The sequence below is a fragment of the Hemicordylus capensis genome, chromosome 5, assembly GCF_027244095.1.
Source record: "Hemicordylus capensis ecotype Gifberg chromosome 5, rHemCap1.1.pri, whole genome shotgun sequence".
Classification (NCBI taxonomy): domain Eukaryota; kingdom Metazoa; phylum Chordata; class Lepidosauria; order Squamata; family Cordylidae; genus Hemicordylus; species Hemicordylus capensis.
The window spans coordinates 145,244,356-145,269,452 of record NC_069661.1 but is presented as its reverse complement, the minus strand read 5'-3'; the positions used below and the strand labels follow the sequence as shown (position 1 = coordinate 145,269,452).

Sequence of the window (25,097 nt, the reverse complement as noted above, 5' to 3'; positions counted from 1 at the left end):
TTTCAGTCCCCAGAGACTCCAGCTCAAGGATTTCAGATAAACATTAGAGAGCCATGGCCAGTCAGATAAACAATGGCCTGACTCCATATAAGGCAGTTTCATGAATGTGCTGACAATGGTGTCATGAAATCACTTTTTCTCTTTACTGCCACCTCTATATCTATATCTATGCATGCAGATCTTAATCATCTTCTATAACCATGCCTCCTCTCACTGGGCTCTTCAAACCTTGACTACTCAGTATGAGTCTCACCTGCAAAGCGAGTGATAGGAACATAAGAAACTGCTATATATGGAGTCAGACCATTGGTCTATCTAGCTCAGTATTGTCTTCACAGACTGGCAGCGGCTTCTCCGAGGTTGCAGGCAGGAATCTCTCTCAGCCCTATCTTGGAGAAGAGTTGGTAGACTCTGCATGACTCTCCTCTAGCAATAGAAAATGGGCTTTAGCTCAGAGTTCTACTCTTTGAATGATTTTGTGGGGCTTGATCTTAAATGTTTTAGACAGGTGTTTTTGTTGTTGTTAAATCACCAAATGCCATTCTGCACTGAACTTGGAAGATAGATTTTTATCCCAAGTACATCGCTTGCACTGAATACACCATATATGTTTGCATTACGTATGTTAGTAGTCTCACTGATGAATATAGAGCTGTCCCTTCCTTCCTTTATTTCTCATTTTCTGGAACCAGACAGAGCAAAAGTCTCTCTACCAAGGATGCTGATGGAATGTGTTAGTAAAATGCCACAACTTCAACGTAAGCCAGGCTCTTCTTGGATGTTGTCCAGTGGGGGGGACCTGCCATTCTTACACCTGCCAGGTGTTGTCATTTGGGCAGGTCCCGAAGCCCCGAGGCCCAGCATCTGGCAGGGGAGGCAGCAGAAACAGCAGCATGGAACCCCAATGATGCAGCAGTTCCAGGACGCTGGCAAGAACCACAAGCAACCTAACTTGAGATGCTGCCTGATGACGTCGGCAGAGGGCCAATGAGAAGGCCAGGAGAGGGAGGAGGGACTGGGGTGGAGCGAGGGCTGAGAGAGGCAAAAGGGAATGTTATGGGCAGTAAAGGGGAAGTAATAAAGAAGAGTGGGGGCCTAATTAATGAGGGCTGGGGTTGTAAAGCCTGCCAGGGGCAATTTGAACCCTAGAGAGCCTGGGATGAGGAAGCAGAAAGTCCGTGACGAAGGCTTCCTGGAGAGGAGCTGTCACAAGGACCTTACTACGCCTTAAAGAGGAGGATTAGGGTGCTCTAACCCCCTCCCTTTAAACTCTGTGACTCGCTCTGTAAGACTGTTAGTCCAGCCAGGTCTACTAGCAGCAGTGGCGTCATGGCAGATGAAATGTCATTGTAAGGCTATTCTTCGTGCAAAATGGCAATGCACTCCTGAATGCATCATCACAGGGGACCCAGAAGAGTTACTGTGGGTTGTTTTTACCATTTTTTTGAACTAGTAATTCATACTGTATTAGTATTCATACTTGTATATCATTTTTTAAATAAATGAAACCCTACTACTGGGGATCTATGTACAGCTTTTGAAGCAAAAGACTAGCAAAGTTTTGATATGAAGTCATGACATTAATGTTTAAGGACTTACAGTCAAGTTGTTGATACCTTCAGAAAATGCTCCTATTTGCCTCACGGTACCTTCTGAATCTTCCATCTACAATAAAAACACATAGAGAGAATGGATGCATTTCTACAGACACTTGAATTAGTAGGGGTAGTAGTAATGGCCCTGCTCTTGTGGTCTGATACTGCTGCTTAACAACTTACAGATACTATATTGGGAACATTTCTTTGGGTACAGCAGAATCTCAGTCAGATGAACTGATTATTTAAATGCTTCTTTGTAGCTGTAGGCAGGGCTTCAGACAGAAGTAAGGCTACCAGAAAGTTGTGGTACAGCGAGGAGTCTTCATGCACCTGCCTGCTGGTTAACTCAGCTGTGTGAGACAACCTGTGCCTAAATTAGAGTAACCAGGGATGTGAACACAGGCTTCTGGCTCTGCCATTGTGCTCTGCTGCTTTTACTTCTAAGCAGTGGTAGTATCAGAGTGTTGAACAGGAGAAGCAGCAATACAGCTACGGAAGAAACCAGAGAGACTGATTCGCAAATGGTGACACAGGCAGCCAGCCCAAAAGCCTAGCCAAGCAATGAAGGAGCTCCATACAACAAAGCCTCCACAAAACCTTCAGAACAGCAGTGACCAGGCAAGAGAAACCATCTCCATGGCAGTGTCCTTCATGTGCGCACACAGAGAGAGAGAGAGAGAAAGACTGAAGATCAGTGGTGCCAGGAGTTAGCAAAAGGATCATAAGTGAAGATGAGTGAATGTGGAAATGTTGAAATCTGAGATTACTATGAAATTTGAAATTCAAGAATAAATTCAAGTTTCTTCTGTATATTAGTGCCCAAAGCCTAAGTGCCCAGGAACAATTCCTACAGTTGATTATCACAAGTCAGATTTTATAGTCATGGTATGTAACATGCAGAGGCCAACTAGGGATGGGCCCGGACCAGTCAAATAGCCTCCGGACCTGGGCGGTCCGGTTTGGGTGGGGGGGGTCCCTTTAAGAGCGACGGGAGGGTTTACTTACCCCTCCCGCCGCTTTCCCGATCTTTCGCCATAATCCGTAGAGTAATTGGGGCGGCAGGACACCTCCCTGCCGCCCCTTCCCCGACGTTGCTTCAAAAGACTCCCAGGAGTCCTTTGCACGCGCATGTCACAGAGATGTGCGTGCTCATCTCTGTGACGTGCGCGCGCAAAGGACTCCTGGGAGTCTTTTGAAGCAATGTCGGGGAAGGAGCAGCAGGGAGGTGTCCTGCCGCCCCAATTACTCTATGGATTACGGCGAAAGATCGGGAAAGCAGCAGGAGGGGTAAGTAAACCCTCCCGCCGCTCTTAAAGGGACCCCCCCACCCCAGTGCCGGACCGTAATTGGCGGTTCCGTGCACACCCCTAAGGCCAACTAAGATGGGAGCTTGAGGAACTACATAGAAAAAAGGGACATGCAAGTTTGACCAGATAATGTGTTGACAAGACAGCAAGTATGGTGTTGTGGATAGAGTGCCAGCCTTAGACTCAGAAGATCTGGGGTCAAATATCTGTTCAGATGAAGCTCACTGAGTGATTTTGGACCAGTCACATTCGTTCTTAGAGTTGTTGCAAGGATAAAACAAGGTAACCCCCTCTACATCCCCTTGAGTTCCTCACAGAAGGAGAGCAAGCTACAAAAATGAACAAGAAATACAGGCGAACCTTGCCATTCACGGACCCAACATCCATGGGTAGCTGACACCTGACCTCGGCATATGCAGAAAACAAACAGTTCAGTTCTGCATATCCACAGTGTCAGGGTGGCCGGAAAATGACCTCGAGGTCATTTCCAGCCACCAATTTGGGGAAAGGGGCCATTTTGTGGTTCATTAAAAAGAACACACACCTTTTATCCCCCGTGATTTTTTTTGTGGGAAATGGGGGATTGGGGACTTTGGGGTGGCATTCTGAGACAGCTAGAGACTTGCATAGCATGGTAGGGCACTTTATTAATCCCCCCTCTTTTTACCATTTTCTTGGCTATTTTTCCAGCCTCCAGGAACTTACCCCCACCCCAATTCCCATTGCCCCATTATTTGCAGTTTCATTACCCATGGAAATCTGTGGGAACAGAACCCCTGTGGATAATGGGGTCCACCTGTAACTTTCAGTTAGATTAAGCACCTTGAAAGTTATAAAATTAAGTTCAAATTTGAAACTCAAGAATAAATCCAAGTTTTGTCTATATATTAGTGCCTAAAACCGAGGGTTGCAGGAACAACTCCTATAGCTGTTTACCAGGATTCAGACTTTACAGTTACATTATTTTAACTGGTATGTTACACACAGAGGCAATCTAAGGAACCCTGAAGAATCTGGAATGTGAGTGTGTACAAAATGCCAGTGTAACACTACATGATTCCAGTGTAACACTAAGTGAATCAGAGGTGTTGTGGCTTACCTGCTCCAGTCTATCAAGATCATCATCATCATATACCCTGATGTCTAAACCAGGCTTAAATCCTTTATTTGATCCACTTCCTGATGCCTGTCCCAAATCCATTGGGCACACATACTCTTCCCCATCATCCTGCTTCTTCTTCCTTAAATTTCCAAAATTACTAAATGTAAGTTTCTTTGGCTGCAAAAGAAAGAAAAGACAAGATGATAAATCAGTAATGCCATAATTTATTCTCTGCATGGCATAAAACCTTGATCATTTTCTATAGTTAGCTAAAGGTTCCAAAACAATCCAAGGTCAAATATAACAGTTTTCTCAAATGCTCATACACATATGCTCATATACAAAGCTGTCTGAAAAATGGAATAAGATTTGCAATCAACACATAATATAGGGCAAAATTATCCTTATTTTATTAATTAAAAATATCCACATTTGCCAATTTAGGCTTGTAACTGCTCGCCTGTGGCAATCAAAACTGTTTGTAGACTACCAAGCGGGACAGCTTTTTGTAAACTTTTATTTCAGGCCATTGATGTGCTGAAAATTACTAACATAGTAGCACAGGTGGTTTACTAAATTCTGTAGTTTTGTTTGAAAGGCTGTGTGAACCAGTTCCTGATCATGCTAAACTTGCCTGCAAACTGAACAAGGTAAAAACCACCTTTGCAGATATTTTTTAAAAGTATTGTAAGACGCTCTTATAATCCAATTTAAGGTTGTATATGGAGAGCAAAATAAGCCTTCATTCAAAAATTGTAAAATAAGCCTTCATTCAAGCACCATAAACTATTATGTCCTATGTAAGCATACTAGATACTATTATTCATTCATTCATTCATTACATTTTCTATCCCTTCTTCCAAGGAGCCCAGAGCAGTGTACTACATACTTAGGTTTCTCCTCACAACAACCCGGTGAAGTAGGTTCGGCTGCAAGAAAAGTGACTGGCCCAGAGTTACCCAGCAAGTATCATGGCTGAATGGGGATTTGAACTCAGGTCTCCCCGGTCCTAGTCCAGCACTCTAACCACTACAACACGCTGGCTAAGATATCTAAACCAAGACATTTTAAATAATGGTTATACTTGTTAAAGATGTGTGCCTTGGACAAGACTGCAACACAGATATCTAGCAAAGCGGCATATCAGATATTTTATTTTCTGCAAGATATTTGGTTATACAAGAGGAAGGAAACAAAGTAAATCAACTCAGATCTTCTAAAGCAGTGTTTCTCAACGTGTGGGTCCCCAGATGTTATTGGACTTCAACTCCCATAATCCCCAGCTCCAGTAGCCTTTGGTTGGGAATTATGGGAGTTGAAGTTCAGTTACATCTGGGGACCCACATGTTGAGAAACCCTGTTCTAAAGTAATAGGCCTGGCTTGATTTAGCCTGCTTATCACTATCACAGATCTATTAACTCCTTAAAATACTTTACACACAGAGCTTTTAACTATTGCAAAAACTTCTTCCAAGCCTGACAATATTCCCAAAGCTTTGACATACCCTCACTTTAGCTGTAGCTGTTAAGAGAACATAATCTGGAGATTCCATGGCTTCACGCTTTTGCTGCTGAGCCTCCTGACCGATTAGCAAATTAAAATGAGTTGCCAAGTGTCGCCTCAGCAGTGTTTTGTTTGGTGGGATATTAAGTAGCTGTGCCATGGTCTCTACGTTGAAACGAGGTTCCAAAACCTGTAAAGCAAAAAAAGATTGCAGGATTGAAATCAGAATTAAAACATCAGAAAAGGCCTGCTGGATCAGGCCCAAGGCCCATCTAGTCCAGCATCCTGCTTCACACAGTGGCCCACCAGATGCCAGTGTGAAGCCCACAGAGAAGCGCTGAGGGCATGCCCTCTCTCCTACTTCTACTCCCATGCTACTGGGATTTAGAGACATCTTGTCTCTGAGGCTGGAGGTGGCCTATTAGCCCTCAGATTAGTAGCCATTGATAGAACTGTCCTCCAATTTCATTTCATTATCTCCAGATTGAATAGCTTTTCATTCAGATCCGACTTAAGAACAAAAAAAGGGGAAACGAACATCATGTTTACTATAAAGCAGTGATGCAGTTCCTATGACTTCTAGAGAGTGCCCTTATATAAATATAAGGTGTGGCCGCATCTGGAGTACTGCGTACAGCTTTGGTCACCATATCTTAAGAAGGATATTATAAAACTGGAAAAGGTTCAGAAGAGGGCAACCAAAATGATCAGGGGCCTGGAGCACCTTCCTTATGAGGCTAGGCTACAGCATCTGGGGCTCTTTACCTTGGAAAAGAGGCGACTAAGGGGAGACATGATTGAAGTGCATAAAATTATGTATGGAGTGGACAGGTGGACAGAGATAATTAATCTATGGAATTCTTTGCCATGGGATGTGGTGATGGCCACCAGCTTGGATGGCTTTAAAAGGGGTTTAGACCGATTCATGGAGGACAGGTCTATCAGTGGCTACTAGTCTGGTGGCTGTGGGCCATCTCCAGCCTCAGAGGCACAATGCCTCTCAATACCAGTTGTAGGGGAGCAACAGCAGGAGAGAGGGCATGCACATACCTCTTGCCTGTGGGCTCCCCAGAGGCATCTGGTGGGCCACTGTGTGAAACAGGATGCTGGACTGGATGGGCCTTGTGCCTGACCCAGTAGGGCAGTTCTTATGTTCTTAGAGTCTGACACAGAAATGAAACAACAGGGACTCTTGCTGTGATTTTCTTTTTACACCTGTAATACGCGGCTCTTTCCTGTCTATGTATTGTACAGTTAAAGCAGTGTTTGACCAAGAAATAAGCCAAACTCTTACCATTAGGCCACCATGAACACCACTTCCCCTCAGATTAGGAGCATATTCTGCAAGGTCAACCGAACGCAACCACTCCATCACCCGATGATTGGTCCACTGCGTAACCTCAGACGGAACGATGTTATTCTGCCAATAAGAACCACGCTTAAGACAGCAATGCACAACTTGGTAACCACAACTAAATTCAGTCCTCACATTTCTGGTTTTACGTAACCAGCCAGACTACCAGATCAGCAGCATCACATGATCAGTTGCTGAACTCTACCCACTTCTGATCTCAAGTGTGTGGATGAGGGCTACATTCCTGCACGTACCAAAAAATCCACGCACATAGCAAAGTCAGCATGTCCAAGAAAGGTTGAGCTGTTCTCTCAGACATGCTAAGCTTTGCATGTACAAGAAGGTGTGTTTTCATAGAAGGATGCAAGCATTCAATTCCCTCCACCTGTAATTCAAAATCCAATAGGACATATTCTTCACATGCAGGTAGTATTTGTATAGCTAGAGCACTGCATAAGAGCAGGGGCTGAATCAAGTATACCTACCATTTGACATAGCCAAGAAATTTAATTCCCATTTACAGCTGATAAAGTGCTTTGGAAATACTTTTCCAAACACTGGTTGGCAGCTCTAGAGAGCTGCAAACATGAGAAGCCAATGCAGCCCCTGGGGTTCCTGGCGAAGTGCAAGTTGTATTGGCCTGATCCAACTGAAGTACAGCTTGACATTCAGTAAAGTTGCTATAAACGCACATACATCAAAGGTATAGAATTCATGTGAAACTCCAATTCATTTCTTAGTTTAGTCATTTTACTTCCAAGGCTATCCACCTCAAAACCAAACAATACTATATCCATGATTCGGTTAATATTTGACCCAAGCCTCTTTTCTAAATGGCAACTAGGTGTGCACATACAACATGAGGAATCTAAGCTTTTAAATCTAATACGGGCCAAAGGATACTTTCAGAACTACAAGGTCGTAGTTAGAAAGGACTGTACCACTGGAGACTCAGGGAAGCAGACCATTTCTTTGAATTGATCTTCCAATTTATAAAGCCCATTCCTGCTCACAGGAAACGAATACACTATGGAGAAGACTAGCCTAGAACCTGCCAGTTTTCAATAAGCAGGAGGTTTTTATTACAAAAGTAGTCAGAAATGTTATATTCCACCTTTCTTCTCGAGTGACATAGCTCAGGAAGGCCTATATCATGTAACACTTGAACTCTATCACGGTTGCATTCACATTTTCATAGCACTACCGGCAAGCAGTGAAGAAGAGGCAAACATGAAGAGAGGCATAGGCTGGGATAAATTAACTGCAGTCGTAATTCCCAGGGTTAGACATGAGGGAGCAAGTGAGGGTCAGGTTTCAAAGGCACAGACACAAAATAAAAAATAAATCCACACCAACAAAGCTGAAAATAGCCTGGTTCAGACATAACACAGTGCCAGGAGAGAATCCTGGCTTCATGTGATGTCCACTAGCCTTGGGTATGAATGTGATGGAGGAAAAATTCAACCTCTAATACTGGCTTAAAATAGAGCCAGGTTCTCTTATGTCCTTATAATAGCTAGAGTTTTATAGCTAGCTATTAGCTAGCGTTTCAAAATAAACCAGAAAAGGCAAGTTTGCCCAAATTTGGGGGTAATGAGAGATCCTGGGTTGTTCCAAGTCAGGGTGCCTTGTACACAAAGGGAAGGGAAGGGGTGCACTAGGGATGTGCTTCAACCTGTTCAGAGGGCCTTTTAGCGACCTCCAAACAGGTTCAAACACCAGGCAGTTTGGAGGCTCAAAGGTGGGGGGGACTTTAAGGGCGGGGCAACTTTAAGGGCGGGGGAGGATGCACTTACCCCTCCCTCCACTTCCCCACCCACCTCCGGTGCTGGGGTTGTAAAGACTCTGTTGGGGTGGCACTTCCGGCCATGGAATGGGAAGTATGCTGCCACCCCGATGGAGTATTTACAAACCCAGCACCGGCAGAGGAAGGGATAAGTGCACCCTCCCTCACCCTTAAAGTTGTCCCATCCCCCCGCCTTCAAACCGGCCCCTGCTGGTTCTGAGCACATCCCTAGTGTACACACACTTGAGCCTATAGGACATTGCACCACATCAGGGTTCAATTCTGGTTCTGTGTTACGTCTAAACTAGGACAGCAAGTGATTGGTCAAGGGTCTGGTAAGTAGAGGGAGGGATCAATATTTTTAAGATACAGTAAAATATTCTAGGAAAGAAAACAAACTCTTAGCACCCTCCAACATTCATTACATGTAGCATCATGTATAAGTATAAAGAGCAGTTACCTCATCAGAAGGTCTTCTGCGAAGACAGTTGGGTTCAAAGTTGTTTATTCTCAGGACCTGAATGGCACGTTTGATGCTAAGATGGTGGAGAACACTCACCACTTTCAAGGACAGTAAGTCATCCTGTAAAAGGGAATGTGAAAACGAGACACTGATCGAAGCCAAGAACAAAGCCACGAGGAACTTAGAGGAGTTGGATACTAAAAAGTTTATTTTATGCAAAACACTTTATGTCACTTTTCTAAATAATACATTTAATCAAAGCGGTTCACAACAAAACATAAACAAAGAATCCAATCATAAAAGAATATAGGTTACCATATGAAGTCTCCTTCAGCAAACCTAACGTCTTGTGGAACCTTTAATGCATCTATTGTGTTACAAGCATTCTTGGGCTCGAGTCAATTCTCAGATCCATGGAACAGATCAGAATATCCCATACTTGTCACTTCGGATAGTCAGCCCTGCCCCCCTCACTGGAAACCTGACAAAATTTACCTAAGAGTAATGATTATCCTGCCTCACAGTGGAGCCCACCCTGCTATGTGTCTGGATCCGGACATGCCTCCTGATGGGCAAGTGGAAAAGCCCAGAGCAATCACTCATGTTGAGAAAACAGACAGCCTCATCTGTGGATTGTCAATTTTGTTGCTCTCGATTGAAAACTCTTCTTTTTATAAAGTACAGTACAATAATAAAGAAACCCATTCCCTGCTCTCCAGCTCAAAAGTTCCTCTTGCAATCCAATTAGTGTTTAAAACACAACGGACTCTCTCATCTCCATTTTCACCTAAAAGGAGCCAGGGTTTCTTTTCATTACTATTCAAGACCAGTGAATCTTTGTTGCCAAGTTAATCCTAGGGCACACAGAAGGGTTTGTAATAATTCAGGGTCACACATTTTAACCTTTCCCTTCTAATTGCACAGAATGAAGATTATAAAAGAGATTAACAGATTTCTGCCCCAACCAGTATACAATACTACTACTACGAATATTTATATACCGCTTTCCAACAAAGGTTCCCAAAGCAGCTTAACACAGTGTAGTGACCAGCCTCTCCCACCCTCTAAAGAGTTGACTGGAAGTGAACCCTTGTTTTGACTGACAGGCTGGTGAACTCCTGGGCTCAGCCAATCAGCACACCAGGTGGTTGGGACCTAGAGAGCTGTTGCCAGGAAGCAAGGAGTTCCTTGTTAGAGAAGAAGCTCAGATGGAGATGCTGAGAAGGACATGTGGCCATGAAGGTTGGCTGCTGGAGAATAACACTACAGATCCTTGAAAGATAGGACAGGAAGATTGAATTCTTATCAGACGTTTTGGTGAGTTCGAGGCAAGGAGCCAGGACTTATTGCTTCGGGAAGTTTAGTCTAGGGAAAATTTTGTTTAGTCAAATTTTGCATTAGGGATAGTATATTTCTTTAGTGTGTGTACTCTTACATATTTGTGATCCTGTTCTGTTATTGCTTACCTGTAACGTAATTAAAATAAGAAACACTAGTCTCTGCCCACCCTACCTGGGGCATTGCAAAAGACTATAAACATTTAAGCGTGCATTAAGACAACCTATTTTTGTAATGCTATAAGGATTACTACCTTTAAATACTTAACTGTATTTAAAGCTGAGAAAGCCTCAGATGGAAGCAGTCTGTAGTAATGGGATAAAACTGTTTATTCCATTACTACAGACGGCTTCCATATGAGGCTTTCTCAGCTTTAAATACAGTTAAATATTTAAAGGTAGTAATCCTTAGTAGCATTACAAAAACAGGTTGTCTTAATGCACACTTAAATGTTTATAGTCTTTTGCAATGCCCCAGGTAGGGTGGGCATAGACTAGTGTTTATTTTAATTATGTTACAGGTAAACAATAATAGAATTCGTTTTACAAGCCTCTCCGAGTTGGTTCTTAACTCAGGGAGGGGGGGCACAAATGGGGACTTCTCTGGTGCAAACATCCTCAAACTGTCAACAGTTTTCTCAACATGTGTAGGCTTGCACGTGGAAGATTTTTGTACTTATCCAATAGCAAAATAAAGAGAGTTTTCCCTGGGATTCCACCCCAAGTCTAAGGAGAATTGAAGCTGTCGATAGGAGGAGTGGTGTTGGCAGCATTTTGAATCTGCCTATAATACAGAATAGTTTCAGGAGAAGCCTAGCCAGGCAGCTCAGCAGGGATGATTCAGCATTTCTTTTCCTCACGTGAGCTTGCTCTGAGACAAAGGTTTTAATCCGCTACACATAGAGAAATAAAAAAATAAACAAAGATGGATCCCTGTCCCCAAAGGGTTCACAGTCTAAAAAGAAACATAAGATAGACACCAGCAACAACAGTCACTGGAGGGATACTGTGCTGGGAGTGGATAGGGCCAGTTGCTCTCCCCCTGCTCAATAAAGAGAATCACCACTTTAAAAAGGTGCCTCTTTGGTCAGTCAGCAATACAATGTTTGAGTGTGGTGGAAGAACAGAGAGAAAGGAGGAGTTCAAGCAAATGCACTCCAGCTTAGACATCATTACAGTAGAAATGAAGACTAAGTTGGATCATACCAAAGGACCATCCAGCCCAGCATCCTGCCTCAGGCTTGCAAGCAGGGGAAAGAGGGCATCTGCCCCCTCCCTTTGGTGTTTTCCAGTAGCTGGTGTTGAGGGACATGCCACCTCTGGTGGATTAGGCAAAAGCTTTATGGGAAAAGGTGAAATCTGAAGCAAGAGAGTGGAAGTGGCACCACACAGAGGTTCTGGGAAGTAATTCTAGACACAAGGGACAGCATGGGAAAATGGGCAGTGTCATTTTAAGATGGCAGGAGAACATCAGGCTAAAAGTGATGGACTGAGATGAGTGACAGTATCAGACATGGATGCACCACATATGAAGATGGAGAAAAATGAAAAGGCTGGGGTGTTCCAGTACTCTGAATTTTTTAATATAGCAGAAAAATGACTTACCACAGTCATGTAATGAAGCATTCGACCATCCACCTTTCCTTCATCAAACTGTGTTTTGTATTGGGGCAACCCAATATCATCCAGCCATCCTAGGTGAGTGGGGGGAGAAGAAGATGCCAGTGACTATGCTTGGACATCATACTTGAACATCCAAGTATCATACATCATAGCTTGAACCGGTGCAGTAACTTCACACAGAGTGAGCGCGCGCGCGCGCACACACACACACACACACACACACACACACACACTAATGCATAAATGATAGTGTATATGGGAGGCTGAGAGATGGACACACAACTTTGCTGCGGCACAACATGTGAAGTGGACCGAGAGCATCTCTCATTGTTCATACCCAAAGTATGAACTTTTGTTCATACCAAGAGTATGAATCAGTGCTTCACAACCAGTGCTGTGTGTTGTGAATTCTGCAAGAACATAGAAAAAGCATACCTTGAGATACTAGGTTCAGAATACAGCCTTTAGAAGAGCACTAAGGGCCCTGATGCTACACTGCAGGGAGGACTGCATGGAAATCAACCATCACAAAACTAAAATTATGGCCTTTACCAGGAGGCCCAAGATCCACTTTTGGTGGATTGAGGGGCATAAGATTGAGCAAGTTGCACACTACAAATACTTGGGAGTAGTTTTTCATTCAGGCGGCTCTAGGAAAGCTCATGGAGAACACGTGGCTTTAAATGCTCAGAGAAGCTCCTCTGCCATTCTCAAATTCCTGCGGACACGAGGAGGCCATTATGTACCCACATCTCTTGAACTGTTCATAGCCAAGTCGCTAGCTCAGCTCCTCTATGGTGCTCAATTGGGCCCCTTCCCCAACACTGCAACTCTGGAACATGTACAATCTAAATTCCTGTGGACAGCACTCCAAGTATCAAGATGTTTCTCCAATGCCACTCTGCGCCTGGAGACAGGCCTGATCAAGCAGGAGGCTAAGGTGTGGATAGCCATTTTCTGTTATTGGCTCAGACTATCCTTTTGCCCAATTGGTCTTGGCTCCCTAACTGTACATGATGATTACCAGTCTAGCTGGTTTCAGACAACTGAGACAAAAATAGCTACTCTGGGCCTTCCCCCCCTTGACCTTGCTCAGCCTGGGCTACAATCAGGCAAAAGCAACCATCAAACAGTGCATTATAGACACTGAGCACCAAACCGATATCAGCAGGGTCCCAAAATTTCATATCAGTGATGGGCTTAGATATTCTGCTTCTCCAGCAGCATACCTCACCCAACTGGAGGTTCCTAACCACAGAAGGGCATTCACTTTGGCTTGCTGCACATGACCTCTCTTCAGCAGTGCTAGACAGTCATTATTGAAGGACCCCAACTGCACAGCGACTATGCCCCTGTGGCCTAGGGAAGATCGAAACTACTGAGCATGTTCACCTCTACTGCTTGGTCTATAGAGACATTCACACCTCTCTCAACCTTCCATTGCTAAGCAAGTATACAGTTCGTCTGAGCCAATTCTACAGCTCCTTGCTACTCTCTGCCTCTAAGCCTGCCATCACATATAGTGTCGCCAGGTACTGTGCAGCTGTGATCAGAATTCGTCAGCAGATGACAGGCAGTGAGTCCTATCAGCCTTAATCTGACCCTCGGTAACTCGGGGCAGGCCCTGCAATTGCTCACACGCCTCCCTTTTTACGGTTCCTTATAACCTTTAATCTGGCTGTTTTCCAGTTTTATTACTCAGGCTTTTATGTATTTCTGTCTTCTCATGTCTTTTAACTTTATTACATTCATTTTTATGCCCCATCCCTTTTTTTCATGTGTTTTTATGACTTTTACTATTTCTCAGGCTTTTATGCCCTCATCTTTTTGTTGTATTATCTATTTTTTTAGTCCTTTTAGTATTAATATGTACCTTTTTATATGTAATCACCTTTTATCTATTCTCACTTTTAACATGTAATCACCCTTATACTTTATGCTGGCCTATGACCGTAATAAAGATTGATTGGTTGGTTCAGAATACAGGAGGGCCTCGATATCCACAGATTCACATACCCGTGGTTGGGTAAAAGACACCCAACTTAGGGATTCGTGAAATAAAGTGCGGGGGAGGGAACATGTCAACCTTGTGTATCTATGGGTCGGAGATGGCCGGAAATGACCATGGAGGTCATTTTTGGCCACCATTTCAGAGCCTCAAAATGGCTCCATTTAAAGAAAAGCAAAGCAAAAAGCCGGCAATTTTCAATCAGTGACTCAGGCGGAGCAGCAAAGTATGGTAGGAAGCGTCCCTCACATTCTCCCCCTAAATTTGTCTGATTTTTGGCAATTTTCCCGACAACCAGGAACCCAACCCCCGCAATCCCATAGCCCCCAATGACTCAATATTTGTGGTTTCCATTTCCACAGTTGCGGCTGGGAATGGAACCCCCGTGAATATAGAAGTCCTCCTGTACAGCTGGATATCTCAGATTTAATATTTTTGAGGGAGGAGTGTCTAATTATTTATGCTTACAAAGATCTGCTTGAAGTTATGTGGACAGTGGCTACCAAAATCTCAGAATAAAAAGGGGGCTGAGTAAGGTTTCTAGTGGTCAGTAACTGGGCTCGAGTTCCTTTCCCCTCCCCATAACCAGCAAAATCACAATTATATTTAATAAAAACCGCAGAATAAATTACACAAAATCAAACTGGTTTGTCATAAAAGCAAGAATAGTTATTAAAAAGATAAAATGGAAATACAATGAGAGACCAGGCTCACTGGCGATCATTACAACAATCAAACAGACTTATCACAAAATCTTTGAGGTGCTCTGATTTATAGCATTTGAGAAAGTGCCTTTTGTTGCCTCCAATCTAACAGGCACACAATTTTTTTCACTGAATTAGCCAACTTCTGATCTACTCAGGCAGAAATCTTTCCTTGTGTAAGTATAAATATTTTAGAAGTATTAAACAAGTAATGAGGAGAGGTTTTCCAGAAAATGTAAAGCCTCGTGGGGCATTTTCCTGCAGGTTCCATCCAGTGCTGCTGAAGACATCTGATGAAATGCCAAAAATACAATATTGTGCAAAGCAAGATAAATTAGACAGATTTGCTTCAACTGTCAGTTTTATACAGATTGCTGAGTCCAGTTTTTCCTGGCACAGAATCTGCATTATCTTGGTGCAAAATGTCAGGAGATTGGGTTCTAAGTAACTTGTTAAACATATATAATACACACATGTGAGAGCTCCAGGATACACAGAAAACTCCCTCTTGAACAGTAGGTGGGGGGAGGGAGTACATGTGGGAAGAACTCATTTGATTAAGTTGGAGCAATAAAGAGAATAAAATTACTTGTAACCCAGTTGTAATCCAGCTTCCCATGGCTGTTCTCTTCTTCTGACCCTAATGCCTGGAGCGCAAGCTGAAGTTTCTTCCGATGCAGTGGATGCTTTATTCCAAGCTCCTACATGTGGGGCACAACACACATTCTTTTAAGACAGAAGCCCTTGAAAGATCAATCCTTAACAGGTTTCTTGTCTGTTTATTGTCACAAGCTCCAGTGAAACCAATGAACACTATGCAACACACACACTCGTGACAATGGCAGATGAAGAGAAGTATATGGACTCTCAGATTGTCTTCCAAGCAAAGTTGTGCCCGAGAATTTCCAAGAAGATTTGCAACTGCAACACTTGTGAGGGTGGGGTGGGGGCTTCTCAGCAGTGGCTCACAATTATGGAAAATACTGCCCACAAAAGTCTGCCAGGTAATCTTGCTTCTGCTCAGTTTGCAGTGGCTCTTGAGCACTTTCATTTTCTTAGCCATTTTAACAGGGTACAAAGTGCACTGGAAAAACCTTGCCTCTTTCACTTGATTTGTGTATAACACTTTTATTCTCCTGTTTTATTGGTCTTAAAAAAAAACATTTTGCCATTGCTCTTCTACATCACCCAGAACATTTTTCTAGAAAGGCGATTAAACAACTTTTTTTTTTAGAAGTGACCAGCTCTTTTTAACAAACACAACTTGGAAAAACCGACTTAGGGATTTGTTAAATAAAGTGGAGGGGGGAAGGGCACATGTCAACCTTGTGTATCTGTGGGTCGGAGGTGGGTCTTCAGGGTCCTCAGCCACACATTTGAAAAGGATATTGCCAGTTGCACTGCTTTCCCCAGATGCAACTACTATAGTGTGCTTTTAAAAGTTTCAGTAGCTTCCTTACAGACAGTACAAGATACTCTCCTCCACCATTTTAAAAATATGATTGGTTGTATCGGGCATTAGGTAAGAGCCTAACAACTTGTGGCTGAACATGAAGATGCAAGGGATGCACCTGAAATTAATATGTTGCTCCAGACAGAGGTGCAGCTAGGTAATTTTGGACTCCGGAGACAGAAGGATGGACACACACACACACACACACACACACACACACACACACACACACACACTTACTTCACCACAAACTCAGAGATTTGAGCCAGGGTGCATGGGGGTGGGGGGTGAAGGGGGTAAGGACTACACAACCCACAAAAAACACATTCATCTTCTTGACCATTCAATAGAAATCTGCCGATCTGGGCCAGAGTGCATTTGCAAAAAGAAGAGACAGACAGACAGACAGACTACACAAGCCACAACAGATTCACGTAGCTTCTTGACTATTCACAAACTAACTGGGACAAAACACATGTCCCTTGCTCCAAACACAACACCAACTTAGGCATATAGTACATTAGTAAGGAAAAAAATTAAAACCACAACACATGCCCCTTGCCTCACAGTTCTCATGCAGACCTTTTGGATCACAAACCAACTTGAGCATAGTGCTTTTTTTAAAAAAAAAAGTTTCTTTATATATAGCCAGAGAGTTTTGTTTTGTTTTGTAATTTTCCGCCATGGAACAAGCTACCATGATTTTCTGAAGTTTTTTTAAAATACCAAAAAAAACCCAAACCCCCACTAAAAATCAACAGAATCCTGCTAACATGTCCTATATCTGAGCTCAATTTCAGAACTCTTGCAATGCCATTGTGAAAATCTAAAAGAAGATGAATGGGGGGAGTGTACTCTTTTTTTATGAAGGGAATGGTCAAATCCCTCCACATTGGGATAGAATGATGGAGAAACCTTCAGTTCCAGAAATTTTTGCAATTTTCTGCCATGAAACAAGCCACTTGCAGGACCTTTTTTGCAGTTTTTTTTAAAGAAATTCAAAAAATAATTAAAAACCAATGGATTGGCTTATCTGCTTCAAAATCAATAAACAGAGTCCTGATAATCTGTCCTACATCTGTGACAAATTTCAGAACCCTGGGCCATTCTGGAAATATACAAAGGACCCCTGTATCCCTTGGGGAAAATTATGGCACCATTCAGTGTTCCCGCTAACAGGGATTCCCAGATGCTGTTGACTATAACTCCCATAATCCCCAGCTGCAATGGCTTTTGCTTGGGGATTCTGGGAGTTGTAGTCAACAACATGTGGGAATCCCTGTTAGACAGTACACTGGTGCCATTTAGGAAAGTGGGCACACAGACCTGGGCCCTAAGGTCTGTGACCAACAGCACCCTGGTTCCACAAGCTTACCTTCTCTAAATCAGTCTGAGAAGCTTGCAGGAGAGTCTGTCCAGAGAGTATCCAGTGTTTCCCATTATTTATGTAAGAACCCAAGCCTTGGTCCTGAAGCCAACTACAAACTTGTTCTTTTGTCCATTTAGCAAACGGCATATCCAAATCACTAAAATGAAATTCAGATTTTAAAAATAACAATTTAAGGAATCAATTCAAGTTTAGAGAATTTAACCGGGACCCAATTTATATAGAACCCATTATGGCAGGATTGTAATTTCCAAGTAGTCCAGTCCTAGATTGCACTGATAACTCAGTGAAAAGGAGCCATATGAGTCAAGGCAACTGATACAGATACTTGCCACACCAGCGCCACTCCAGAAAGTAACCTGTGGACAGACCCATGTCCATTCTCCTGCTCTGCATGCTTCCTATTTACAGAGGTTTCTGATGTGACAAAAGAATGGATCACATGGAAGTGACAACACTCAAAAACAGGCCCAGTTATAAAGGCACATCATGTGCTTTCATTCAGGCACATATACCTCCCAATCATATACTTTCAAGCCTCATTACTTCACAATACATTGTCACATTATAGCTCTCAGGACTTAAGAGAACCACAGTATTGGTTAGTGCTACGCTGACTTGTTTTCCCATTCCAGGTTTTCATACAACAAATGTTGTAACATGAGATCTTTAGCTGCAGTTAAAAACTCAGCACATGTACAATGAAACTGGGGTCACAGTTTATCCAAGAAAACCACAAAAAAAACAATTAAAAATTCCAACACTGTGTTTCATCCCACAAATTCTTGGGAAGTGTTTTTCTGCCTGCTGACCTATTCTAAACATGCAGAAATAGAATATGCTTACTTAAGTTATTTGGAAATAGGTAACAGGCAGACAAATTAATAGAAAATATGGCATGTACATGGTCCTTAAAATGTTCCAAGTGTTTTACTGGAGCAAAGTCTTGAATTCCAATTTAACTTTGGCACCTCAACAACATCAGTCTCTTACCAGGCCTTGCTAGTTTTGCTGTTAACTATTAGATTGAACTTAGAGAAAGGTAAATCCATATTCCTAAAAAGTACAAGACACAGTCTTGCCTTGGAAGCATTGAGGAAAATCTGTTATAAACACCCCATAACTACATACAATCATCCTACCTGGGAGTTTATTAATTTGTACAGAATTCAATTCCTCCAGGCGCATTAATGAACACGATCAAAAAACCAAATGGAAACACATTTGGTTTTAGTTAAGTGCCTGTTGTCTTACTTATTGGATTGTCCAAGATCTCTTGACCAGCCTAATCTTGGTCCTGCAGTTGCTCTCGTTCCTCCTCTTTTGAACTCCGTCTCTGGCATGTCATCTGGATTAAAAGTGGTAGACTGGCTTCTCCGGAGCCTAAATAAAGGCCAGGTTGTAGGAGAAAGATGGAGGAAGTGCATTTATCAGTATAAGAACATAGGAGCAGTGTCACTGAATAAGATTCCTTGGCCATTTAGTTTAACATCCTTTTTCACACACTGGCCAATCAGATGCTTCTAGCCAGCCTACCAGCAGGGCATAAAGTCAACAGAATTATTCTTGGCCACTGTGTGCTGATTAGCAACTCCTGGTTGAGGGGAGAACATGCTTAGCAATAACTTGTAGCCAAATAATGCTGGTGCTAATGTGTAACACTTAAGGTGGGAGTAGGTAGCATTAATGTTGCGAGGAATGCCAAATTCCATGGGCTACGGCCAGTATCCTAACTACTGTTAAAAGATCTTCAGAATGACATCTGCATCATTCCTCATATAGGAAATTCAGACTGGTGCATGCTTCTCTTGCAATTCAAACTATTCTAACCTCTGCTAACTTGGCAAAGAGGCACCTTTTAACATGGTGATTCTCTTTATTTAGCAGGGGGAGAGTAACTGGCCCTATCCACCCACAGCACAGTACCTCCAGTGACTGTTGCTGGTGTCTATCTTTATGTTTGTGAACCCTTTGGGGACAGGATCCATCTTATTTATTTGTTATTTCTCTCTGTAAACTGCCCTGAGCCATTTTTAGAAGGGTGGTATAGAAATCAAATTAATAATAAGTATAGTTCTATTCCAATTACCTTCCAAACAGCTTCTTGATCCCCCGTGTTTTCTTTTTGGAATCAGGAGAAGGTGGAGTCAGAGGACCACCTTCTGTGCCTTTTGGTCGAGGAGGCAAGCCAGCCAAGTCCAAGTGGTCTGCAGATCCTTTTTCTGTCTCTGCTATTAAATGAAAGCAAGCCTCTCTTAGTAATGTTCCATTTTGTACTCTTAACCGGCTTCACTACAAATTTCCACTGCTAGTTATGAAAGCACATTGAATAAAAGCCATTCAACTGAAGTCAAGCAGACTGAAAGACAATTAATTTTACTGTGTGTTCTTTTCCAGGTACCATTATTGATGGGGTATGGAATGCAGTTTTTTAACAAGAATATTACTTACCAATAATGCAATAATCTTATTAAGAAATCAATTCCAGACCATTTGTATTAGTGGTGGCCTTTATCCAGTCTCCTTTTATTACAAATACATACACTGAACCAAATCTAGCCTTAAGGCAAACTTTGGGTAAAAAGGTCTCTAGTACATATGTCTAGTGCTGTTGAATTCTATTACCAAAACAAGGAAGCAGGTCCTTACCTGCAACTCCACCATCCCACCACTTTTCCTGGTGCAGCACCCACGTTTCAAAAGCCCATGCACAGCTGCAGCACTGCTCCCAGCAGCCGGCATGCATGGGGGCCATTTGCGTGGTCAGCACCATGCTGACCATGCAAATGGCCACCCTGCATGCACAGGCAGCTGGCAGCAGCCGTACGTGGCCTTTTGAAACAGGAGTTCCATGCCTGGAAGAGTGGTGGGGTGGTGGCAGAGCAGGTAAGGAGCTGCTTACTGCATTTTTAAAGGACCTGATCCACACCCCATCTGCAGCTGCCCGAGCCAGTTCAGGTACATCCCTAGTTCCAAGTTACCTCTTTGGCATCTCCAAGATAGGGCTGAGAGAGAGAGGCACCTGCCTGTAACCTTGGAGCGAGCTTGGAGCAACCTTGGAGCTGCCAGCCTGTGTAGACAATACTGAGCTGGATGGACCAATGGTCTGACTCAGTAGAAGGCAGCTTCCTATGTTCATGCAACATGACTAAAACTCAGAATTTGGGAAAACTTAAAAATCCACGCTTTGCTTTTGAAAGAAGTTTATAGCCATTCTACTCCTTTCAGAAGTTGAGGAAATAAAGGTAACACCTTCCAACCCAGCAGTTTTCATAGTGCATTTCTTCAAACACTAGGAGTTCTTCAGAAGTTTATTAGGAGTTCCTCAAGGAAAAGACTAATAATGGTAAAGAAATACCCACCACTACCATTTCCCCCTGCAATGTGCATTTGCAAAAAATGTTATGGCACATTCTAAACTGCATTCTCAATTCAACTAGGGAATGGCAAGACCTGGCCAGTACCTACATGGAGCAAGAGTGCACCCTAGAACACACCCCAGAATCTTCCACAACACACAGGGTTTCCTTGGGAGAGCACAGGTGTTTCCCAGCAGACAAATCAACATGGGAAGGGTTCCCTGAGGGTAAGAAGTCTGAAAACCCATTGAAGTATCAGGATACCTGCTTTCTTTACACAGGACTTAATCAAGACGACACGTCCAGCATACACATGTTTTTTCCAAAAGTAAAATGAGCTAAGGGTATATTAGGAATGAAATGCTTCAGCAGAGATGTGTAGGAAGTACCTTTATTTACTTATTTTTAAGGGAGCAAAAAAACCACACATATAAAAGCCAAGGACCTCTTCATGTATTGCACGATAGCAAACCCAGATTGGTCACAAGAAGATCACTTGGCAGTATGCTACAGCCAACCTGGCTCCCTAGCAAGTGTGTCTCTATATACACATGTTTGCAAATACACTGGACCCCACTCTTTACGTTTTCAAGTGGATATTTAAAATAGAAGTGTACAGCTAAAAACAAAAGTGAATTGGCCCAACTTATTTGCTGTAAAGAAATTAAAGAAAATGCTCAAAAGCAATGAAGAGAGAGCTATCAATGTATTAAAAGCAACAAATAGCAGTGACCAGAAATGAATTATATTGTTGCAGTTATCCTCAACTTAGCTGAAGCCAAGAAAACAGAAGGAGACGTTTTAAATGTAGTTACTGATAATTAAGGGACACTATACTGCAAAGTCACAGCAGGTTGCCTAAATAATATAAAGGGGTACAGATGGCCCCAGCACCCGTGGTTTCTCCGCCCTTCCCAGTTTTTGGATTTTTGATGTGTGTATGAACCCCTGGATTCTCATAGGGGTAAGGTTTGTTTTTCACGGTTTCCATATTAGCAGTAATAGGCATATATAACAACCGCGAATAATGAGGGCCACCTTTATTGTGTTTGTCTTTCTAAGTCTAGGAATTCTTAAGTCCTGAATATATTGCTTGGAAGCAAACTCCATTTCTGATTTCCACTTAGAATCTCTTCACTTATGTCAAGGCAGGGAGAATTTGGTCTCAAGTGTATGCATAACCATCCCTGTGGGAAGAACACAACAAATTGACTGAGCAGTGGATCTTTAAACATTTTAATGTGGGACTTGTTCTTATTTTACCCAATACCACATGCAGCCAGAGACCTGAAAAGGTGGTGCCCTGTATGGAATCTGCTGCCTGAAATTTCAATATGGTCTCATGACAAGGTCAGGTCTAGTCAAGTGTACAGGCAGTTCTCTGTTTGTGAATACCCAGTATTCATAGATAGTTATCTGCCATTCTTTACCATCAGTGCTTGTGTTACAAACTCTTGCAATTCTGCGACATTCCTTGTTAGTATGGATTATGGTAACTAAACAGCACAGCACGCTTTTAGTAGCATGTGCAAATGTTACATGGCAAAGAGATGGATGAACATTCGCATAGGTAGGTCTTTGTTATAGCGCCCTGCATGGCCATGACTCAGCATTAGTGACTCTCATGACATGGCACTGTTAACACATGCAGGTCTACTATACCTAAGGTGGGTGCACTTGCACTTCGACTGCGATCTTCAGGCATCCAAATAACGCACATAACCGCACACAGTATAAAGGGAAGAACATACATGGGGTGACAAGATAAGACATATCAAAACTTCAAGGAACAAGACAAGGGGAGAAAGTACAAAAAAGGGGTGGGGACTCATGCGTAACACACCGAGCTAATGCACAAATGGATCAAAACTATCAAACAAACATTCCATTGCTCACACCAAACAATTAAAACCTGCATAAACAGCAGGAATGAACCATCTGCAGCAACTGCTACTGTAATACTTCACTTTTAATTATACTACTTAACTTAATACAGTGACTTACAGTGTGCACAAAATCCTTTATATACATTATCATAGTAATACTGGGAAAATGTGTAAGATTGGCTAGGATCACTGCCCCCATACTGCATGGGGATGGAGCAGAAGTGGCTTGCCTGAAGTCCCTTTGGGAATTTATGGCAAAGGCAAAATTTGAATTGGAGACATTTGAACTATTTTTATAGCACTTTCATGTGCAAAGTCATCTACACAGTCTTGTAGGGTAGCTTCTTATTAAGTAGAACTGCACTCGAATCAATGCAACAAAGTGGACTATTTTCAGCCGTTGTTTTTGTGTGGGTTATTAGATAAACAGACTTCAATTTCCCTGGTTTATTTTTATAGTTGATTCCCCAAGAGAAAGATGTGCCCTTCAAACTAAATCAGGAAGCAAAGATGTCTTTAATTTTTTTTAATAGAGCTGCCATCTTGGGGTTTTTGCAATTGTATCCAAAATAATGAGGGGTTCAAGGTGCATTACAAAAAATGAACAGACTTCAACTGAATAAACACAATTTCAGAAGTGACATGTGTTCCTGAGAAATTTAACTCAAATTTGCCAACGGCATATTTAAAGGTTATGCCACAGCCCCAACAGCCCTGCACCTTCCCAACCAATGCCAAATCTATTGGGCCATCCAAGAGATATCCATCTTTTCACCCTCCGCAAATTCTTGCATGGTTTTCTGTCACTTATTTAGAACCACCTTCCCTTCCTCCTCTTGAAGTCATTTCCTGCTTTATTTCCTGTGTATTCCTTGCCCTCTTTCAAAAGTTCAGGTTTTTATCAGGTTTCAGTTTATCCTCACCACTGCCATGTACGATAGTGTAAATAACCATTTGTCTATTCAGCATTCTAATAGTTAGCTGGTCTGTAGGCATTTTAATCAACTATAGTTATGACATACATGCATTAGAAGTAAAACATTAATTATCTGTGTAATCAAATTTAGATGCAAAGCATGCCTGTGGTTTGTAAAATGGAGAATATTACATATGGATTGAACTGTGGGAATAAATCATTCTTGTGGTATGAGCAGAAGAGCAAAATTCCAAGTGTAATAACTACTAGATAAGAGGGCAACATTGTCTTTTGAACCAAAGATAAATTGCTTTCATTGCAATACATAAACATATGGAATGAGAGAAGCAGTTGGATATTTTCTTGGCTATCATTGGAAGTAGCATTATTAAATAAGCCCTTACAAACCTCCTTTTCTGCCAGGGCAGTTAACTTCCCCCACATTATTCAGAGACTAACTAATGGACAGTAACTCTGCGAAGCAGCTAAAATTCCTACCTTAAGTGTACATAAAACTGAGCAAATTCCCAAAGAGTCGCCCTTTACTAACTTAAGCACAACATTCCTATTACTGAATCAGAGGTCTAACAGAAGGGTACAATCCCTTCCAGCACTGGTTTGCAAAGTAGGGGTGGGTGGGGGATGAGACAAACTATTTCAGTCTGGAAACAGTCTGCTAACTGCTTAATTTTCACAGACAAAAATAAAAAGGAATATTTAGTTTCTTGACATCACCCTAATCAGACCTCCAGTGACAGTCTGAGGTTTGATTGAGGAAAGAAGTGACATTTGCAGAGAGCTAGTTTCCCCAATATTAGCTTGTAACTCCCATGCCTCAGGAGAACCAAGTCTTCACAAAAGATTAAGAACTACAGTGCCAAGGCCTCAAGCTTGTGCATTCCACTGGCTGACAAACTGACTAAATTACTCAATAGTACCACCCAAGACTTTCTCTAAAGGACTACTAAATTCCATTAGAACTTCCTCTAGTAAATGTATTCAGGATGTCAGCCACTGTACCTAGAACATATTGTTGCTGCTGAAGTCTATGAGTGTATATTCCACTTACATATTCTGTCCACCACTTTTTGCAGTGGAACGTTTGAATGGCTAGCACATACTGACATCCATGTGTATGTGCAAGCTTTGAATAATCCTACAATGTATTCTGTTTGTAAATCAAATGGCAACTGATCTAAAAACAAAACAAACTAATATGCAGAATTGCAACAAAAGGATAATTGATTCTACATGCCGCACCTATTTTGTTCATACTTTTGTAGAAATACCAGTATCAAACATATTTTGAG

General features: G+C 42.3%; 1 protein-coding gene across 14 annotated transcripts in view; it reads right to left on the bottom strand.

Moving 5' to 3' along the window:
• The window catches only part of PPFIBP1 (PPFIA binding protein 1), a 198,659-nt gene that overhangs the window by 3,334 nt on the left and 170,228 nt on the right, over positions 1 to 25,097 (bottom strand). For 10 of the 14 annotated variants that reach the window (XM_053258671.1, XM_053258663.1, XM_053258666.1 and 7 more), the window contains 11 exons: positions 22,648 to 22,680; positions 19,716 to 19,857; positions 18,881 to 19,009; positions 17,615 to 17,765; positions 15,376 to 15,487; positions 12,057 to 12,145; positions 9,112 to 9,234; positions 6,806 to 6,931; positions 5,513 to 5,701; positions 4,005 to 4,184; positions 1,600 to 1,665 (listed from right to left, as the gene is read on the bottom strand). In XM_053258671.1, the coding sequence (XP_053114646.1) occupies positions 1,600 to 1,665; positions 4,005 to 4,184; positions 5,513 to 5,701; positions 6,806 to 6,931; positions 9,112 to 9,234; positions 12,057 to 12,145; positions 15,376 to 15,487; positions 17,615 to 17,765; positions 18,881 to 19,009; positions 19,716 to 19,857; positions 22,648 to 22,680 (1,340 nt within the window). The remainder of the gene's footprint in view (positions 1 to 1,599; positions 1,666 to 4,004; positions 4,185 to 5,512; positions 5,702 to 6,805; positions 6,932 to 9,111; positions 9,235 to 12,056; positions 12,146 to 15,375; positions 15,488 to 17,614; positions 17,766 to 18,880; positions 19,010 to 19,715; positions 19,858 to 22,647; positions 22,681 to 25,097) is intronic. The other 4 variants (XM_053258664.1, XM_053258675.1, XM_053258677.1 and 1 more) reach the window with 1 other exon arrangement.